At 37.5% G+C, this 21,223-nt stretch overlaps 1 protein-coding gene across 3 annotated transcripts in view; it reads left to right on the forward strand.

The window, feature by feature from the left end:
* The first annotated feature begins 229 nt into the window (after positions 1-229).
* The window catches only part of GAS2 (growth arrest specific 2), a 128,661-nt gene continuing 107,667 nt past the window's right edge, over positions 230-21,223 (forward strand). The window contains exons 1-4 of one of the 3 annotated variants that reach the window (XM_058544703.1): positions 230-293; positions 6,568-6,705; positions 8,714-8,878; positions 19,736-19,857. In XM_058544703.1, coding sequence (XP_058400686.1) covers positions 8,734-8,878; positions 19,736-19,857 — 267 coding nt within the window. In that variant the 5' untranslated portion in view covers positions 230-293; positions 6,568-6,705; positions 8,714-8,733. Of the gene's footprint in view, positions 294-482; positions 547-6,567; positions 6,706-8,713; positions 8,879-19,735; positions 19,858-21,223 lie in introns of those variants that run through there. The other 2 variants (XM_058544704.1, XM_058544705.1) reach the window with 2 other exon arrangements.

Genomic DNA, 21,223 nt, shown 5'->3' on the forward strand with positions numbered 1-21,223 from the left:
AGTTACTGGAAAGCTCATGCCTCTGAGTCTGCAGAAACACTGGCCAGGAAAGCACAACTTTTCCAACACCCAATTTTAATATTGTGCTAAAGCCATTGACTCTGTTAAAACCCTGGAGTTAAATACGATCCCCTCCCCACTCCCCGCCCTTTCTCTCTTAGGTTAGTGTTTGGGGGCCGGAGGGGGCCGGAGCTTGGCCCCAAGCTCGGAACTGCTGCCAAGGGCTTGTAATACAATCTCTCCCCGTTTGAAGGGTAATCAGTGTCGATTGCGTTTGCTGTCCACCAGAAAAAGTAAGCATTTTACTTCCGCTCGGTCTATGTGGACCGATGACATGTAGGAAATCTGTTTCTGGCAGGGGGAAAGCGTTCTCCCAAACAGCCCCGAGCGGAGCGGTCGCAGAAGCATGAGGAGGGCCGGCGCGGCTGCAGCCGGAGCGCGGCCGCCGCAGGACCCGCGCCGGGAGGGGGCCGGCGCCGAGACGCCGCGGGAGCCCCGCCCGCAGCCCGGGCGCCGCTGAGAGCCCGCGGCCCAGCTCGGAGCGCGGTGAGCAGCCGGCCGGCCCGCGCCGCCGCCGCAGCGCGCGCCCCGCAGCCCGGGCGCCGGGGCCCGCGGGGCCGCCGGGCCGGCGGGGCAGGGGCGGGCGTGAGACACAGCCTGGGGACGCGGCCGGGAGGGGGCAGAGCCGCGGACGGCTGGACGGGCTCGGGCGCCGAGCGGGTGGTCACTGCCGTGGGTGACTGAGCCCCCGGCAACAACCATGTGTTCCTCCTCGCTCTTGTGGCACAGCCCAAATGCGGCAGCTCAGCCAACCAGGGACGGAAGGGAGGACTTCCAATTAGCACAGCGATTATGAATGCACACACGTGCACTGGTGCACGGGGGTCTCTAATGCATGCTCAGCGTGGTCTGTTACTGGGGAGAGGGGAGCCGAGCGGCGATGGGCTTAATGGATCGATCCTGCATGTTTTGCTCCAGCCAAGGAGGCCGGGATGGGAGGGAAGAGCGCGACACGTGTGATTTGGGGTGATCCTCTCTGTTCTCCACTGATGAGTTTGACAGAGTCGAGCTTTTTTACGTGACTAAACAAGTGCTAGCCTATGAATTAACCTCCTTTGGGAAGATTTTGCATAGTATTGTTCTTTTAGTCTAAAGAGCAGGGTTTTGGAATCTGAAATTGTTTGGGGAGCAGAGGAGCCAACTGTGCTTTGGAGGCATCAATTAAATTCTATCAGCCCGCTAGGGTAAACTGCCGTCAACCCACCCCAGACACCTGAGGTTCCGCCCTCTTAAATGGAGAGGGAGCCAGAGCAGGGGTTACTCTGTTTTCTACGTTCCAGCACAAGTGGGGCGTGGGGGTGGGTTATTCAGTACTTGCCCCCAGTTAACATTTTTGGAAATCAAAACCTTTCCTCTCTCCACCTTTTTGACCTTCATCCTCTCACCTCCTTCATCTTCATCCATTAGAGTCAAGAGTTTGCACAACTTGACTGTCCCTCTGTAAACTCCTCCCTTTCCCCAAGAGCCTGGATCAGTTGTGTATGGGAGATCTTAGGCAGAGGAAATAAGATCTACTTGTGCACAGGAACACCCATTTGGTTTCCTAGTGTTAAAATAAAGGCTCAGACAGGTCGGATGTGCCAGCCAGGCAGAGGAAGTCCACCTTTCCTCCCCACCTATCCCCTGCGAGTCACAGAGGCAAGGCTGAGAACAAGCCCTTGTGCTCATTGCTTCTTTTCCCCCAAGCTCTTAGCAGTGTGGACACTGATTAACCGCAGCTGGGATCTAGTTTGCCCAGCCTGTCTTTGAAAGCCATCAATGAGTTCCTTCTCGAGGAATGCTCCCCACTAACTGCAGAGGAGGAGGTGGTGGCTGTGGGGGTCCTCTCCAACATGGGCATCCTGGTTCTGACTGCCTAAGTGAAGGTAAGGGACAGATGTCTGAGGCATGGGACAGGCAGCCTTTGCACATGGCTCCCAAAGTGGGCTCTGAAACAGAAAGGTAGCTTGGATTTCAGCCTGTATGCTACTAAACTTTGGGCTTATTTCTTCACTTTATTGCTAAACACCATACTTTTGCAACTTGGATTGTGCTTTATTGGGAAATAAATTCACATGGCAAAATTTATTTCACCTGGTGCAAAAGGTCGTGTGATTGCTGCTGAGTTTTCTAGTATCTTGGTATGAAATCTAAGTTAAAACTTAAACTTGCAGGTATGGTGAAATGTCGGGTCTCGTATTAATCCTAAGTATGTTATGCATAATTTTAGAACTTTGCTTCAAGACCCCAAGCCTGCGCTACAGACTTTTGGAGCCTTTGGAAGGCCGAAGTTACCTTAGTTGAAACCAAATAATGAGGCACTAACAATTTGTTTGCAGAGGGAGTTTGTTAAAACTGCAGTTGATGCTAAGGCTATTTTAGCATCTTTGTGGTTTTGACATGTAGGCACAAACAGGATCCCACTGTTCCTTTTCATTTCTCCTGAGCAACTATCAAGGTTTTCCACTCAGTGTTTTCAGACTAGAGAGAATTGAGTGAAGGTAGAAAATCTCTCTTGTCAAAATGAGTAAGATGCTTGTGTAATTTTTCTGTCCTAAATATTTTCAGGGTCAATTCAATTGAGCTTTTGCTAATACTCTCCCCTTACATGTGATTATATATATGTATATAAATTTATTTTTCAACAGACAGAACTCTGCTAGCTCTGAACTACTTTAGAGTTCAGTAAAACAGAAATCTTTGTATTACAAACAGCACAAAAACACCCAAAATCTTCTCATGAATTAAGGTTTACCTAATCAACTTAGATGAAATTTTGATGTAAGTCCTTAAATATTCTAATTGATTAGTGACTTTCAGATGGTTTTCTATTCAAGTTATGTTTCAAGTTAACCTAGAAGGGGTCCAAAAACCTAAAGCTATGCTAAACTGTTTGTAAGAATAGTTTAGCAGAGTTAAAAAAAACTTGAAAAAAAATCTTTAATGCCACGAAAATATAAGAAATCAATTCCCACTCAGTCTTAATTTTTTGGGTCAGGATTTGAGAAGGAATTATTGTTGCAGGTATATCATTATTGTGGTATAAGACAGTCATTGTGGGGCTCCAGGATTAGAAAGAGATTCTTGGAAGAGAGTTACCATGACCTGAGACTGGGCACCAGGAGGGCTGAGGAGGATACTGGTAATGACTCTGTGGCTCCATAGCCTTGATACTTTGGGCAAAATATCATAGGCCTCCAGTCCCTCATTAATAACCAGGAATTTGACTAGGTAAATCCTCTAAGGTCCATTTGAGTTTAAATATTTTGTTACATAATTAGAAAAACTAGTAATGAGTGTTATTTTGCCTTTATGCTTGGTGATTTTTTATTTGTAGACAAGTTGCTCCCCTTAGCCAGAAGTCGAGGTCCATTTACAAGATCTAGAACTACCTTTATGATTAAATTTGAACTTTTATTTTCTGATTAGACCCTTAGGTTAAGATTTTGCATGCATGACATTGGTTGAGAATTTGTAGCTTTATAGAGATATTATTGGTTTGCTGAAAAGAACGCAGAATAGTGAAAGAGCCATCTAAGCCATCCTTGGTTGGTAATTCTTTGAGTCTAGCTTGAAAGATGGTATTTTCTCCTTCCAGGTTTTGTAAGGATGTTTGACTTGGGTTTTTTGTTTGTTTGTTTGTTTTTTAATTTTAAGAAATAGTGTTATTGGCCTATAAAACTTTGTTTCTTCATTGTTTCACACCCATAACACACAAAATTGACAAGATAGAGGTGAGGTCAATGCTGCAGATGACAATAAAGGTGGTCTTTAGGGAAGAGACCCTTGATGGGTCTCTGCCCATGGTGGATTCATTAGCACTTTTTGTTTAACTGGCCACAGTTAAGGAGTCTGTGGGGGGGGGGGGCAGGAGTGATGAGTTGGGCGGTGGTGTACTGTCACCCTCTGACATTTATTTTGGGAGGTACTGTTAACATTCCTTTATCTTAATAGCTTATTGAGTCTTTAACTGATATCAAAAATGAAGTATAATTTGTGACCAAAATTTGTTTTTAAAAACACATGTAAGCTACTCATTTTAGAGCTCAACATTTTATTCATCTTGAGGGCTTCATCCCTCTCAATATGAAGAAAACTTTAGATTTTCTGTTATTTATGGTTTTATTTCATCAATACTTTTTTTCATTTCTCCCCCTTATCCTTTGTCTTTTCTTAGTGATTTAGGATTCTACAAAATCTTCCTATTTTTTTACAGAATTCTTTTTCCTCTTAAAATAAGTCAGTGGAAGTTTTAGTTTGGCACATTTCCTATGATGATCATTTAGACTCAGCTAGTGTTTATTGAATATAGAATATATGCCAAACACTGGCACAAATAGTTAATCTTCACAATTGTATTTGAGGTGTTGGCCTCCGTTGTCCATACTGGAGAACTCAGGTACAAGAGAAAAAGTCACATAACCAGAATGGAAGGGCTACTAACTGGCTAGGGAGTGGAGCCAGCATTCGACTCCAGAACTTCTGATTCCAATTCTAATATTCTATCCATTCATCAGCTGCCTTAGTGAAATCTCACAGCAGACAGTAGTGATATAATGTTTATCATTTTATTCTTATTTTTCTTTCCTTCCAATTCCTTTCTTTTTTTTTGTGAGGAAGATCAGCCCTGAGCTAACATCCGTGATAATCCTCCTTTTTTTGTTGAGGAAGACCGGCTCTGAGCTAACATCTATTGCCAATCCTCCTCCTTTTTTTTTTTTTTTCCCCAAAGCCCCAGTAGATAGTTGTGTGTCACAGTTGCACATCCTTCTAGTTGCTGTATGTGGGACGCGGCCTCAGCATGGCCGGAGAGACGGTGCGTCGGTGCGCGCCTGGGATCCGAACCCGGGCCGCCAGGAGCAGAGCGCGAGCACTTAACTGCTAAGCCACCGGCCGGCCCCCAATTTATTTTCTATGCAATATTGCAATACATTTTTTATAACATGTCAGCAAAGTCTAGAGTTAGACCCGAAACCATCTTGGTCATAATCAAAGCACACCTCTAGGTGGCATAAATGAATGCTTTTTCTTCAGAGTCATAACTATGATGTCTTCAACTGGGATTCTGGAGCAACAGACTAAACAGAGTCTTTAAACATGTGATATTTTACTTATGGAGTCATTAATTTTTTCTTCCTCCTCTGGGCTAGTTCAAGTCTCATCATGTTCGTAATGGTTATTCCAGAATCACTTCTACTATGGAAAGAAAGAAAAAAAAAACACACACACACATTCTTTAAAGAATTCTGTATTAAGTTTCTGCATGTTTTTCCCTTTAAGTTTTATTTTTCTGAATTCCAAATCCTGAGAGTTGAGTGATCCATTTTTAGATAGACCCATGAAGCTTAGAGGAGCCATAGTTGAGAGGGGTCATAGAAGCATGAGTCCTTTCCAAAGTGATCAGCTTTGCTTAATACTCACCAAAGTTACTTATCAAGCTTTTTAAACATTTAGATTATATGAATTTTAATAGTAACATCTTTCAGTGTTTAGATAAATTATACAAAAAAAGTTTTCTTTCTCTCAATGTTAACTTTTTTCTTCAAGTCTAGTGGATCATTAATCGTTTCGTTTCCCATCTTTAAAAGCTACCCCTTGGCATGTCTTGTGGTTTTTGAAAACTTTTGAATGAATTCAAAAGATCAGAAGTGATCTTTTTGTTATAGTTTGTTCTTTGTGTTCTAATTCAGCTCATCCAGATTGATTAAACATTTGTTGAAAACTATAAAAAGGTTGCAATCCTGTAGTGATCTTTTTATCTGGGAAATATAAATTTATTTGACCTTTGTTGACCCCAATTTAATCATTTCAGTTGAAAACTCCTTCACCATGGGATAATTCTTCCACGCTCCGAATTTTGATCCTGCGAGCTAGGTGCATTTCCATGTTTCCTGTTATGTCTCTGCCATGTCTAAATCCAAGACCTCCACGTAGTGACTTTCAGCTAAACCATAGGGTCATGCTAAGTTTGATGGTGATTTAAAATATGAAAAAATGATCAGAAGAATTTGGATTGAAATCCTAATTTTTTTCACAAGGGACTTAAAGAGAGGAGTCCCTGTCTATGACAGTGACTTTAGGTCTATATATTTGGCATATGCTTAATTAACTTCTATTGAATGCTAATTACCCACTAAACTTTCTTTCTCCCACTTTTGCCTACTGGGAAAATACACCTCTATTCTTTTTTTTTTTTTTTCCCTTTGTATAATTTTGATTATCTACAAAGGAGCGTAACAAAAATTGCTTAATTAGTCTTATTACGTTTTCTTAATGATCATCTGTAAATATTAGAAGATAGTTTGAATTACATTTCTGGCAAAATATAGGACAGACTACATGAGAAATAAATGTGCCACTGTCAGGGAAAATAAAAACTCACTGTTTAGAAGTATTGAGGGGAAGGATTGTGTCCCTCTGGCTCATTGAAACTGTTACATGCCGTTGGGCTTACTGTAAACTATCCCTTGATGAATTCTTTGCTGGACAATGAGCTTAAGAATCTGAGGTGTCTTCTTGCTTTTACAGAGCAAAATAGGACTCTGATGCTTAAATGGAAGTTGCAGAGCACATAATAGGATGTAGGTAAAGTTACAGAACCACCACATCTCACTTTCAGGAAAGTAGTGGGAGAGGCTGTGTCCTGAGAAGAAAGGCATTTTAGAGGTAACCCTCTTAAGATTTCAATTAGTTATTTAAATGTATGAATCATGTGCTTAAATGTGTTATTACTTGAATGTTTGTTTCTGAGGCTAGCTAGCCTATAGGAATCCTAACCAGCTACAGGGAGATGTTCTGTTTTCCTGGGACTGGAAATTTTTAAAAGAACTGGGACAAAACTGGTTTAGGTTTCTGGGATTTATTTACAGAGTTTGGAGAAATAGGCCTTTCTATGAATAATGTCGTGATTAACTGCTACAGAATAGACAACTGTGATGTTCTGGTTCCTATAATGATCATTTAGTAACATCTGACAAAGTATATTAAAAATATTTCACATTTGTGCTGGTTAACTTTAGATAATTAGATATATAGAGATTTATTAAAAATGTCTTCAAAGAGAATTTATGGTAATTTTCTTGGAAAAAATTACTCTAAAGCATAATTGCTTTGGAAATGAAATTCTCTGTGCTTCTAAATTATCTATTTATAACACTTTCTAGGTGTTTACTCATGCTGCCAGCAGTCTTTCCTAATACTACAGCAAAATGTTTGGGAGACGGTCACATTCTGCATTTTTCTGAACACCGAGGTCTTATATTTTTTCAAAGGCCATCTTTAAAACACAAAAATTAACCTATGCTAAGAGCATTAGAGTTTGAGATTAACTAGAAAGAAATGCTATGTAAAGTTTCAAAGAATAAAACCAACAAGAGCGTATACAACTTATATTGGTAAATTTAAAATACCACAAATATTGAAATATAGCTAAAAACCTTATTATATCATATAAACTTTACTATTTGTCAGTTGCAAATGTTTTTATTATCATTTTAATTCAGTCATAACTCATTTGGTTATTTCATATGCACTATTTGTATACAGAAAGGAGTCCTACACATTGTTAAACTTAGGAGTTTGTAACTTTAGCTGCTTCAGTATTACTTCTGTAGTCTTAGGTCCTATAAATAATGCACACAGAAGTGCTCCATTCAAGGCCAGGGATATAATCAAACATCTTTTCTACAACCCACATAGGGGATTGTGCTATTCATAAGGTGATCGGGTTAATGAAATCATTTCTTATTTTGTAGATGTAAGATATTTAATTACTCTGAAGATGATTGCAAACAAAACCTAGTCTGTAAAACATAAAGTGGGAGGATAAAAATTAAGACAAAAGAAAAACCTGTGGCAGTATTTGTTAGAATTATGGTGTAATTCTTGGGTTATAATATGGGTTCTTGATGAATCTATTTTGTAAATTGTGTCATTCTGGAAAGAGTAATGATCTTAGAGTATGGAGACCCCAGTTCAAGCCTGACTCTGCCATGACCTACCTGTCAGATCTTGGTGAAGTCACTTATCCTCTCTGTTTGTGTTTTCATTCACTGTAAAATGAGGAAAATGTAGAGGGGACTCTTTGAGAGCACCTCCTACCCTGTTTCCCACCCAGTTCTCTAAATTGTCAGTCTATGATTGCTTAGCCATCTGCCAAGAACCGAGTGCTGTGCTGTTTAATCTTAGAGGTAATAATTTTAAGAGTAGTGACTGTATGTTTACAACAAGTTGTGCAAATGCTGTCTTTGATAGCACTCAGTCCTAAAATTCTGTGGAAATCTTTGGTTTCAAAATTAACCTAAACAATGGAAGTTTACAATTTGGGTACTAAAATTTTAATCAATCACTTTCTATTGCTTTTAGATAAGTGGTATTTTTACCTTAGAGGCTGACTTTTTCCAAATAGGAAGCTGACTTTTTCTGAGTAAGCATAGAGCTTACTGTTTGTTTTCTGTTTGACCTTTGATTGCTGCTGTTTCCTACCTGGTGGTTGGTCAAAGTGGTAGGACCAATACAGACAAAGCAAACAGTGTTTCAAGGGGTTTAATAATTAATAACCTGACCTGTCATCAAAGTGTCCATGGATCCGGTTCCTTACTACATCATTGGCAGAAAGATTTTAACAAGAGAAGTCTGTATATAAAAAGCAATTGTTCTTTTGTTTCCAAAACAGGTATTACAAGTGGATAAATAATGTGCACTGCTCTGAGCCCAAAGGTACGCAGCGGACCTGGCCTCTCTGATATGCATCAGTATAGCCAATGGCTGGCCAGCAGACATGAAGCTAATTTGCTACCTATGAAAGAAGATCTGGCCTTGTGGTTAACCAACCTATTAGGTAAGGTTATAAGATCTCATTTCGTGAGCAAAGATAACAGGTTTGTTTTTTTTCCCCTCATGTAGTGTCCTTCACCTAAGCATGTGACAGCCCTTGGAAAAAGACTTCATTATTTGGATTTTGCATCTAGGAAACTTGAAGCATGTGGAAACTTTAAATGAATTTCCCAGTGTCTCTCACATTAACTGTGCTTAGCAATTCCAATATCATGCATCAAAATGTGGAAATATGTGGTCCGATTGCTTATTTCATCTATATGCTGATCTGATTCATTTTTCACCTTTCTTTCATGCGACTGACCAATTTAGCCTATCCTTTGACGTTGTACCCGGGCCGCAGTCTGTGACATCTGACTTTTAAAACTAAGTTTCCCTGCTCTGCTTTCATAGCGCATCTTCTAAAACTGCCGAATACCCAGCTGCAGAACAAAAGCATCTATCCTTTGTCCAAATGAGCCAACTACAGTCACTCAACCTTGAACTGAAATTTTTCTTTTCATTTCATTTTTGTTTTTAAGTACTCTTCTAAAAGTACTGTCTTCGAGAAAAATGCTTTCTCCTGCTAAGGCTGTCTTTTGTTTTGTTTCTATTGTGCTGGCATAGTCATAGGCTAAAATTCCAACCATGTGCAGAATGGAATCACACATTTAAAGGATCATCACATAGAGCAGCACTATTTCCAGCAATAGTTTTCAGAGAATAAAATTTATTTAAGACCCACGGCAAGGACCCTTAGAGAGTTTATAAGATATAAGACTTGAATGTTGAGTAAACATCAAATTTGTCTGGTACTTTTTCATTTGCAGAAGGCATTTCACCAACATTACTTTATTATTTATTTTATTTTATTATTATTTAAAGAATTCTTTAATAATTATTTTGTTATTTAAAGCCTTCTTCAAGGTGAGTGTTGTTATTCTCACTTTCTAGCTGATGAAACTAGAGAGCTTAGTGGGAAGCACACTGTCCATCTGAAATTTTAGTGAGGTTTTAGCAAGATTTGGCAGGGTTTTATCACATTTTAGCAAGATTTTCCTTTTGCTCACTATGGCTCTGGAGTTTTGCATTGCTTTTGTATTTTTTCAGCTTTTGTTATTCCTTTTTCCTCACTTGTGTGCACGCTATTTTGACAACCCTGTGTAGTCTAACCAGGGCTACCACCTATGGGTACGCACGTTGTACCCTTCACAAGGGCGCCCAGCTGAAGGGCAAGGGCAGAAATGCAGGAGGCGTGCCCCAGAAGACCCTTCACCACACCAGGGACCTGTGTCCACCAGAAGGAAGGGGCTACCCCCTTTTAGTAATTCATCCATGCAAAAGAGCAGCTTTTATCTACTTCACATAGAGGGATTCAATTTAGCCTAATCGGATGAATTTCCTCATTTTTTTTTGTCCTTCTGGGGTTTGCTAATGATTGGTATGTTAGTAACTTATTATTAACTTTGAGTTATCTTCAGATATGGGCTCTCGCAAGTATGGCAGCATAGGAGTTAAGAATGCAGACTTGAAACAGACTGCCTGTGTTTGAACCCCAGATCTGCCACTTAACAGCAATATGACCTTGAGCAAGTCATTTAACCTCTCGGTGCCTCAGTTTCCTCATCTGTAAAGTGGTAATAATAGTAGTGTCTACTTCGTAAGGTTGCTATGGGATCAAATGATTAAAATATATGTGTTACTTAGAACAGTGCCTGGCATATTGCAAACACTATATGTGTTGTTGTTATTCCATTTATATAGTTCAATGATACTGTTAATTTGATTTTGTGGATCAGTTCATTCATTTCTTCAACAAATATTTGAGTGTGCAGCAGCATAATGTATTAGTTTAAAAAATGGACTCTGGAATCAGAATGCTTGAATTCAAATCTCAGTTCTATCACTTACTAGCTCTGCGATACTGGGCAAGTGTCTTAATGCACCTTGCCTCAGTTTCATCATCTGTAAAATAAGTATGATACTAGTACCAATCTCATAGGATTTTTGGAGATTTTGAGTGAGATGATCACCTTTAGAACGAGGTCTGGCACATAGCTATCAACTAGCTATGGTAAATATGAGTTATCGTGATGATCGTGTTCCAGACACAGCCTGCTAGGTCCTGGAGGGTAGAGTGGTGATTAAGAACTGACAGAGTGGCTGTTCTTATAGAGCTCGGAGCAGAGTGAAAAAGAAACATTAAGTAATTGAATAAATAATTCATTAATTGGACTTGTTATAAATACTAAAAGATATAGGTTGCAATAAGAATGTAAAAATGAGGAGATGGGAGTGGGGCAAAAGATTAGAGGGCATGAGGAAATCCTCTTTAAAGAGTCCTATATTTAAACTGAGAACTGAAGAATAATTAATAGCAGGCCAGACAAAGCGTGGGAGAAGATGCTGGGTGGAGGGAATGGCCTGTGCTAAGATAGGAAGGAGTTTGGTACATTGGAAAAACTGAACGAAGGCTGGTGTCGACAGCACATCAAGAGGGGGAGAGTTTCATGAGATTTCTTGTGCTAGATCACATACTGCTTTGAGGATCATGTAAAGGAGCTTAGGATTTATTGTATGATCAATGAAGAGCCATTGAGATATTCTAAGCAGGGAAGATTGTGATTAATTAGAGTATAGCTGGATTATACAGGCATGTTCCAAGGTCCCATGATTTGTCATCAAAGGCATTTTATTTGGTGAATGTGATCATTTATGAAGCAGCTTGATCAGTGTGAGCAGCCCAAGACAGCCTCAAAGAATAGAGAGTCAGTGTGTGTGTAATGGAAAGATCCTTGGACTAAAAGTCAGGATACCTGGCTCCTAACTGGGCGTCAGGAGACCTGGCTTTGAGTTCTGGCTCTGCCACTTGGTAGGAAACTTGCCCGAAGTAACTCAGCTATCTTTTCTGGGCTCAGTGTCCTCAGCCATAAAATGAAGGGGTTGGAGTAAATAATCTCTAATGTCCTTTCCAGTTCCAAAAGTCTAAGTTTCCAAGAATTCCATCTCTTGAGACCCAGTTTGAGATCATCAATATGTATAAACAAGGAGAAGACAATTTACATAAATGAATAATCTTTCTTTTAAAGAATAAGAAGACTAATTTCTTTTAATGTTAGGAGTTAGTAAGACAAATGCAACTGATATCTTCTGAAATTTTCTCAGAAAAGGAATCGTAAAAGTATCTTAAGATATAGTAAGGTGCTACCTTGCATTGACTTGAATTCGTATGTGGATAGATAATAGACTTCAAGTGAATATCCTCACAGTAACTTGGAAAGTAGACCAAAAGCTTGAGATTGTTTAAGGTGGTAAAACATTTGAAGGTAAGAAAATGCAATATGTACTAGAATGGTGATAATAAGAAGAGAAGGAAAAAGGTATTGCTATGATAGAAGATATTTTTATTACACATAATAGAGACAATTAGTATTCACATATTTTGAAATGGAGTCATTAAATTTTAAAATTATTTATTGCTGGCTATTTTGTTACCTCAGAAGTATTTGCAAATTTGTATTGTGCACCTCTCTTTCAATTCTTGCTTTTTATCTACTTGAAAGTTAGAGCTATCTTGAAAGTAGTTTCAAAGTTGATCCTGTCTCCTTTTAAGGATCTGAATTTTTTGGTGAGGTCGAAATTTACTACTAAGTTAAAGCTTTTAATTAGATTTCACCATTGTGATGTGGACCTTAGTTGTGGAAAGATTTTTTGCTTCTCTCTAGTAATACATGACGGAAATGTGACTTTTTTCCTTTCATGTCTTTCAAAAGGAGTATTAATGATATTCTAAATTAAGATATTTCTGGTCCTACATATAAAATGTCAATTGAAAGATGTAGTTCTTAAAGAAGACTCAATTCATATTCAGATTTTTTTGGTGCATAAAAGTTATTTGACAGAGAAGAAAATTATTTCATTGGTTTGTAGACCAATATTCACATTCACATATGTAGGTATAATACAGTAATTTTCAATTACTGTGTACTTACTTATTCAGTAACAATAATAAATACCATGTTAGATTTCTAGACATAGAATTAAAGCAGCAATAGCAAATTTTTAGACTAACTAAAATTTATATATTAGAATATAAAATATCAGCTATCTTGTGATAAGTTAATTAGTTAAGATGAATAAATAGTATAGTCGTCGGGATTTGTTTATGGGGTAGCATTCCAGTTCAATTCATGAGAAGATCATGATGTGATATTTATCTACGGCTCACATATCGTTGCAAATGTCGACTGATCTTCTTGAAAATAGTCTTTATAGTCCAAGTATGGTTCTAATAGCTGGCAACCATGGTGCAGTTTTGTGACTAACATTCGGAAAAGATAGCAAAGGAATCCTGAAGATCCCTTCATTCTTCCATGTAAAACATTTCTTTGGCCATTGTCTCCTGTTATGCATTAAATACACGTTTCATCTTTATTTTAGACCTTCTGTCTTGTTATTTTTGTTCGTGAACTAGCTATTGCCCATTTGTTATTTAACTGTGTCCTTGGGACGTATTTGAACATCAAGTGATTATACAAATAAATCTTGGGGAAAAAGATTGTCTTAATGGTCACAGGATAAACAGCATGTTGTTAAATTAACAGTCCTAGATTATAGCAACTACCCATCATTCAAATAGATGGGACACATTCTACGAATTTCATGATTGTTGATGGACTATTGAAGATTGTTGTTGGCTTAGCTTTGAAACGAATATACTGACATAATGTTTTCAAATTGTTTATTTCACTTGTGTTTCTTTAATCATTTGAAAATGATGGTCTACCTTTATCTTCAATTAGCATTTGTTTAATAACACTATATGAATCATATGGGAGTATATTTTTGAGAAAATATTGTAGTTGTTAAGCATTAAAGACATTAACATTGTTCTTAAAGATTGTAGATCTTTAGGATGTAGGCATATATGTTTGAATATATGCAGAGACTTTGAGTAAATCATAAGATGTTACAAATCAAGTTATGCTGAATTGATTTTCCTTATATTTAGAAATGCATTTTGACAGTTGATGTTCTGATGATTTTCCGTTTCTCTGACCTTTCTACAAGCACATTAAAGAAAACTCAGTTGTTATAGGCTTAAAATGATCAATATGTAATGTTTCCATTTTTTCAGCTATTTCTTAAAATAACCTATTTTAAGCATTAATAAGTTCAACACCTATTTATTGGACTTGCAGCTGTCAAATACAACTGCTGTCTAATTAGTTTGGAACGACTTTCTTTTCTTTTTTCTGAAAGCCCTTTTACCAGATACTTATCCTGCAGAGTTCTTATATTCTTGATATAGTCAATAAAGATCTCTTAGGAAAAGTGATATCTTACACTAGTTCAAAAGTTTAAAGAATCAAATTCATGTTCACAAACTGACACCTTTCAGACCAGTTACTGCCTAATTTTTTTACTCAACTTTTCCCACAGAACCAGCTTTGTCTTTTCTTGATGTAAATGCAGGGTGGACACTTGGAATCACTGTGGAGCAGGTGCTCAGCTCGGGTTTCTGGATATAATGAATCATTTCCTCTTGTACAACCTTCAAATTTCAGTCTCAAAACATTGAATAATTTGAGTTAAATAGCAGATGAGTTGCTTTGAGTTCTCCCTTTAGAGAAATATACTGGGATTGAGAGGTGCAGTGGACGTTGAAGTAAAATTGGATGGTGTCTGGATCACCTTTAGAGATAAAATATGCCAGTTTTCTTCTTCAGTGAATCAGGCTACATATCAGAGCATGCCTGAAGGACATTCTCAGCCATTCTCCAGTTGACAAGGTGGACTGCTATTCAGTTTTCAGCACCACTGTCCTCAGCCTCAAGCTGTTTTTTTCCTGAAGGAATTTCTACAGAGAAAAATTCTGTGGAGTCTCTACAGAGAAAAACAACTGCATTGTGAGGATGCATTGTTATAGGAAATAGTCATTTGTGTATTCAGCAAACATTTATTTTAGTAGCCAAGCATACTGGCTAAGAGCATAGACTGTGAACCTAGACTTTTGGGTTAAAAAGCCAGATTCACCCTGTGACTTCAGATGAGTTACTTAATCTAAATACCACAGTTTCTTCATTTGTAAAATGGATATAATGGTAGCACCCACTTCACAGTTTTATGAGAAGATTAAAAACATGTATACACGTAAAGTGCCTGGCATATGATAAGAACTCAAATATTAAATATCATTATTAGATGTTGTCATATCTTTAGGAACCTGAGTTTATACTGATAACTTGCTGGGGGGAAAACATTATTTCTTAGCAAAATAGAAGATAAAGGAGTTCTTTTTTCCAGGTGGCTCCAGTCTAAACTACTTTACAGATTGACACTCAATCTTTATGGAAATTATGGCAAGCACATATTTCTGGGAGGAATACACTGGTATATGCAAACATACATGTTGATCTTAGTGACGTGATGCAAGATTTCAGGTAGACGTGTATTTCGTATCATTGTGCCCCAATATTTTAAGAGGAAGTGACTAACCACAATATTTGACTAACTGTCAATCATGCCAGTAAACAGTTATGGACCCAGGAAGTAAAAATATTGCTTCTAACCTTGGCTATTTTAGATTAACTTTCAAGTCAGTAATCTTTACAACCTATTGTGGGTCAGTATTCAAAGATGATTTAGTTACAGTCGTACGCTGCATAATAATGTTTTGGTCAACAACAAACCACATATACGACGGCGGTGCCATAAGATTAGTACCATAGAGCCTGGGTGTGTAGTAGGCTACACAGTCTAGATTTGTGTGAGTACACTCTGTGATGTTCACACAATGACGAAATCGCCTAATGACACATTTCTCAGAATGTATCCCTGTCGTTAAGCAATGCATGACTGTACAGTAGTCCCCCCTTATCTATGGTTTCAGTTACCTGTGGTCAACCACGGTCCGAAAATAGTAAATGGAAAATTCTAGAAATAAGCAGTTCAAAAGTTTTAAATTGTACACCATTCTGAGTAGTGTGACGAAATCTCCTGCCTGGGACATGACTCCCTTTGTCCAGCGGACCTATGCTGTATACACCACCTGCCCGTTAGTCACTTAGTAGCCCCTTGGTTCTCAGATCCACTGTCATGGTATCGCAGTGCTTGTGTTCAAGTAACCCTTATTTTAGTTAATAATGGCCCCAAAGCCAACTTTATTATTAGTTATTGTTGTTAATCTCTTACTGTGCCAAATTTATAAATGAAACTGTATCGTATGTGTGTATGTATAAGAAATAACATAGCATGTATTAGAGTTCAGTACTCTCCGAAGTTTCAGGCATGCACTGGGGTCTTGGAACACATCCCTGTGGATAAGGGGGGACTGCTGTGTAGCTACTGGGTTTCTTTCTCTAAGTATATCAACAGCATGGAAAGATGGGGTTGGGGAAGAAATGATTCTATGGTGCTGAAATCCTACTGTTCCTAGTATTTATAATCTAATGTCTCTAACTAGCTATACAATTTATATTAAAGCAGATCTGGTTCTGCCTCACAGAAATATTTAACTTTGTATAATGTTTACTTGAGAAATTGTAGTTAGTACTTCACAGCCTATTCCAATGGATTTGTCATGGTTAAATTCAGTTAATTTTGTATTCTGTTTTTTTTTTTGACTTTTGGCAATACTAATACAATAAAGATCATATATCATCCCATATAAGGATTATAACTGATTTCTTACAGTTATACAGTACATTTAAAATGTATCTTTTATGATTCTTAATCTTTGGATGGAAAATATCTTACATATGAAGGTTTTTTTTTAAAAAGCTTCTCTGTCTTGCATTTTTCCTTCATTCGAGTCAGTACATTTCAGCTATAAAGTATGTAACAGTGTCTGTTTTAGCCAAAAAAAAGAAAAAAATCCCACCTTTTGGAGCTATAAAATATACAGAATTGAAAGCTGACACCTAATATATTTTTCATTAGATACAGATGTTCAATGTAAAATTCTTCAAGTATTCATGAAAAGCAGGAGAACTAAAATTTTTCAGATATAAGGCATAAAAAGTAAAAATCGTACCTTTTGGTAAATTGCTAATGACTTTTTAATGAAAGCCATTCTTCTTTTTATAATTTATAAGTTCTTTTAAATTTATTGTAATCATCTTGTCACTTAACATTATGAATAGAATCTTTAAATTGCCATGGAGCTTAGTGAAATAAGAATACCTAAAAACCTCTTCAAATTTAGAAAGTCTTATACATAATTTAGAAAGGAATCATTCAACAATTTAGAGTAAAGTTTACCTTCTTTACCTCGAAATTTAATTGGTAATTTTGAACGTATTTCTAATTTTTATTTTTTGTACTTGTTTGCAAAATAACTTATTATTGTAAAAAATGAAGGCCAATATGGTGAATGCATAATAGTAATTCTGTTGTGCTGGCTTTTTGTATCTTGAGACTATTCCTTTCATTCCCAAATTGAGTTGAGCTGCATACAGTTTTGAAATAATAGTAGCTCTGTGTAGGCTCCCTCGTGGCGAGTGCTTAGAGCTACTGATGTTTTGCCACCTGCAGAAGTCATTATTCTAACTGGAGGCTAAAATGTGAACTCTCCAGTAGAGGAAAAAGAACATTAAAAAAAAGTAATTCTCTTCCCTTCTTCACCTGCCCTTCCCCCCAAACTGAAAAAAAAAATCATTTCAAACAGATGTTTCTTGAAATCCAAATATATTAGATACTGTGAGTTTAACTTTAAGCCAGTAGTTTATCTATTGTTCTAGTTGCATTATGTTTGAGTGTTCGTGGAATTGAACTGCATGCGTTTGTTTTAAGATGAAAGTTAATCCTATGAGAGTCTCAGCATAAAACTGTAAAATACTTCCTTTTTTTTGCTTTAACGTAACTACTTTTCACAAAAATAATACCCAACATTTTCTCAAAGTTTTCCAGTAGTTTATTTCTTCATTCGTTAGTTCACATGCTCACAGAACACAGGTGAGCCTGGATTTTACTAGGTGCCTACTATGTGAATAACATTATGCTTACCTCTGTAGGAACACACACACACAGATATCCCTCAAGAGGTTTATAGTGTATTGAGGAAGACGAGAACTTTATACAAAGCAATAGAAGAAGGTTGACAAGTGCCAGAGTGAGTGGTACTCATCAGTATGACCATAGAGAAAAGAAAGCAGTGTGCACTGGGAGGATCTCTTTCTGGATTTCTAATGAAAGGAACGATAGACCTTGGCCAGGCAGGTAGAAGTTAGGAGGACATTGTAGGCAGGGGCCATTCCAGGAACAAAGGCATGACAGTAGGAATGGGAAGGTCTGCTAGAGGAACTGTGAAGGCCAGGTATAGACCAAGGAGCAGGGTCTAAGGATGTTAGATAAGAAAGGTGGATCAGAGGAAACGGGAGGCCTTTGGATATTGAGTTAAAGTGGATATGTCTCATCTTTAGGTAGGGGAAAATATTAGGAACTATGCAATAAAGATGAAGAATGACCCAGTGAGGGTGTTGTCTAGCAATAGTAATTTTAGCAATGAATGTGGTAAGTTTAGAGAGAGAAGTTGAGGATACAGGAATAGCTGTTGTTATTATTGCTAGAGGTTTAGTTATCAGATGATGAAAATTTTTATTAAGGTGATGATACCAGAAACAGAAGGAAGCATGAATCTTCAGGACTTGTGACTAATAAGTTATAGGAAATTAAGGCACAAAAATAAAATATTCTGAAACTTAGAGAATTGCAGAACTAGGAAAAGGAGAGAGCTTTGGGAGAGATGAGTTTGGGGAGCATATAAGAAAAAAATTAGTGGTTTTATAGGGCTGGGGAATAAAGAAATCAGGAGTGTCAGTTAAAGGGTGCAGGGCTTCTTTTGGAGGTGATAAAAATGTTCTAAAATTGTTGTGATGATTGCACAATTCTATGAATAGCTAAAAGCCGGTGAATTATACACTTTAAATGGGTGAATTGTAAGTTATGTGAATTATATCACAAAAGAGCTGTGACCAAAATAAAAGAAAAAAAGAAGAAAGAAAATATGCTTTGGGGCATATAAGAAAAAAGAAAAATAACCTTTAAGCAGTTCAGTGTCAGGGATGAACAACTGTGAATCATGTTCATCAGAGCAGTCGTTGAAGCTGTGAGACTGGTTGTAAAGAGAGAGAACAAAGCGGGGACCCGAATCCGATGATCCCACAGGTCATGGACTGTGGTAGGAGGGGGAATGGTTAGAGAGGTGGGTTTTCTTACCGAGACCTTATCACTTACATTAATTTTACCTGTATTATTTTAATCACGAAAACAAATTCAATAGAATTTAGAGATGTGGCTTTATGCTTTGGCCATGCAATTAAAGTTGCCAATGGTGGTTGATTTTTGATATGGTATGACTCTCTTTCAAATTAAAGAAAAGAGAGCTATAGCGTTCTTATAATCAAAGACATGTATGTAACATGAAATACCAGTTCTGCTTCATGCCCTTGCTTTGCAGGCCAGTGTAACTGAATGGGCTACTGAGGATAAGAACTGAATGCATCTCAGAGGCTGAATTGTATAATCATTGGTAAAGCTCGTTCCTTGGGTTTCATTGACTGGTTGCTTTTTATTCCTCTCAATTGCTAAATGGTGGGACTCTTTCACCCAGGATATCATTTTGCCACTTGTAGTGTGAAATGAAACTTTTATGCACTTGAAACTATATTATGAAGATATAAAATGTTGAGATTCTTGCAACCAAAGAAAAACATAAAATTCCAAAGAAACCATTCTTTCTGGTGAGTTCCTATCCCACACATGTAACTTAGCTGGAATAGAAATGTTGGTCGTAAAAACTATGTCAAATATGTTGGCGTGAATGTCACATTTGTGTTGCGGAATGATTATGCTTTTATAACACTTCTTTGTGGTATTGCAGGGAAGGAGATAACTGCAGAAACTTTCATGGAGAAATTGGATAATGGTGCCTTGCTCTGTCAACTTGCAGAAACTGTGCAGGAGAAATTCAAAGAGAGCATGGATGCCAACAAGCCCACAAAGGTAAAAGATGCCAAGGCAAAAATCACTGTCAGGAGGTGGATTACATTTGTAGTTGCTCAGAAATTGAGTTTCATTTGAGAATTTTGTTGTGAATGGATACATCAATGTCTCTAATAACAACAAAACACAGAGGGTGCTTTTTAATTAGGTAACGTTATTTGTATTCTAATTACATAAATTACATAATGCTTTTTGTAAGTCTAATTAAAGAGAAGGTCGTGGAAATTGTTGGTGTTAATACAAAACAACTACTGTGTATAAACCGGTCAAATCTGATCTATCAGTTGAAAATTTAGCAGAGAAATAATTTATGTCATCAGACAATAAAAAAATCTGGCCAAGAAAGATTTACTGAATAGGTCTTTGTTTCCAAATAGATTATTATGGCAGAATACTGGAACAAAAGCTCTGGAGTGAATAATTTTTTGTTTGTTTTAAATAAGTAGTAGCACTGAATTAAGTAACTTTGGACAAATTATTTTCTTTCTGAATGCTCAGATTTCTTTTCTGGACATTAGTTCTAATATTCTTTTCTGGTTATTATAAACACATAATAAAAGTGTAGTGTTTGATATTTTTTGAAGCAAACAAGATAGATGACATTTTTCTTAATTTTTAATAGAGAAGGGAAAGAGGTAAGAAAAAATAAGATTAAAATAAAAATGAAAAACAACTGTTAAGCATTCTGTGAAAAAGAGTAAAACCAATTATTTCTGTATAGTTTCTTAATGATTACTGAACTAAAATCTGAATAAAAGATCAAGCCCCCTAAAACAGTGTATTTGTTTTTTACAGTGCTGTACTTAGTTTGGGGATAATATTTTATATCACTCTGTAAAGTACTATATAATATACAAAGCCCCTCCATTTTTTTTTTAATCTTAAAAGCAGCTCTGTGAAAGTATTAATTAATTCAGTGGCTCCCAAACCTTGCTGCACTTTGGAATCTCCTGAATATCTTTAAAAGCTACTGAGAACTGACTCCTAGGCCTGAACATTCTGATCTTATCTCTATGGGTGCAATCTGGGGACTGGGATTTCTAAAACAGCTCTGCAGTTGATGCTAATGTGCAGCAAAGTTTGGGAACCACTGTGTTCATTTCTTTTCTTCGCTATTGGTTAGACGCAGACTAAGTGGCTTGAACAAGATCACCCAGCTAGTCAGTGACCGAGCAAGAACTGGACATAGTCATCTTCTTTCCAAGTCTAGTGCTCTCTCATTTTGGTTCACTATGGGTAGCATAGACATAAGGAGACTGTTTCTGAAAATGCTTTGTGTCAAACAATGTTAGAATGTTAGGAAACCAATTGTCCTTTGCCTGCAGTTTCCATTGTAATGTAACGGCCTTGACTTCAGCTTACTGAC

This window comes from Diceros bicornis, chromosome 7 (genome assembly GCF_020826845.1).
Source record: "Diceros bicornis minor isolate mBicDic1 chromosome 7, mDicBic1.mat.cur, whole genome shotgun sequence".
Lineage (NCBI taxonomy): Eukaryota > Metazoa > Chordata > Mammalia > Perissodactyla > Rhinocerotidae > Diceros > Diceros bicornis.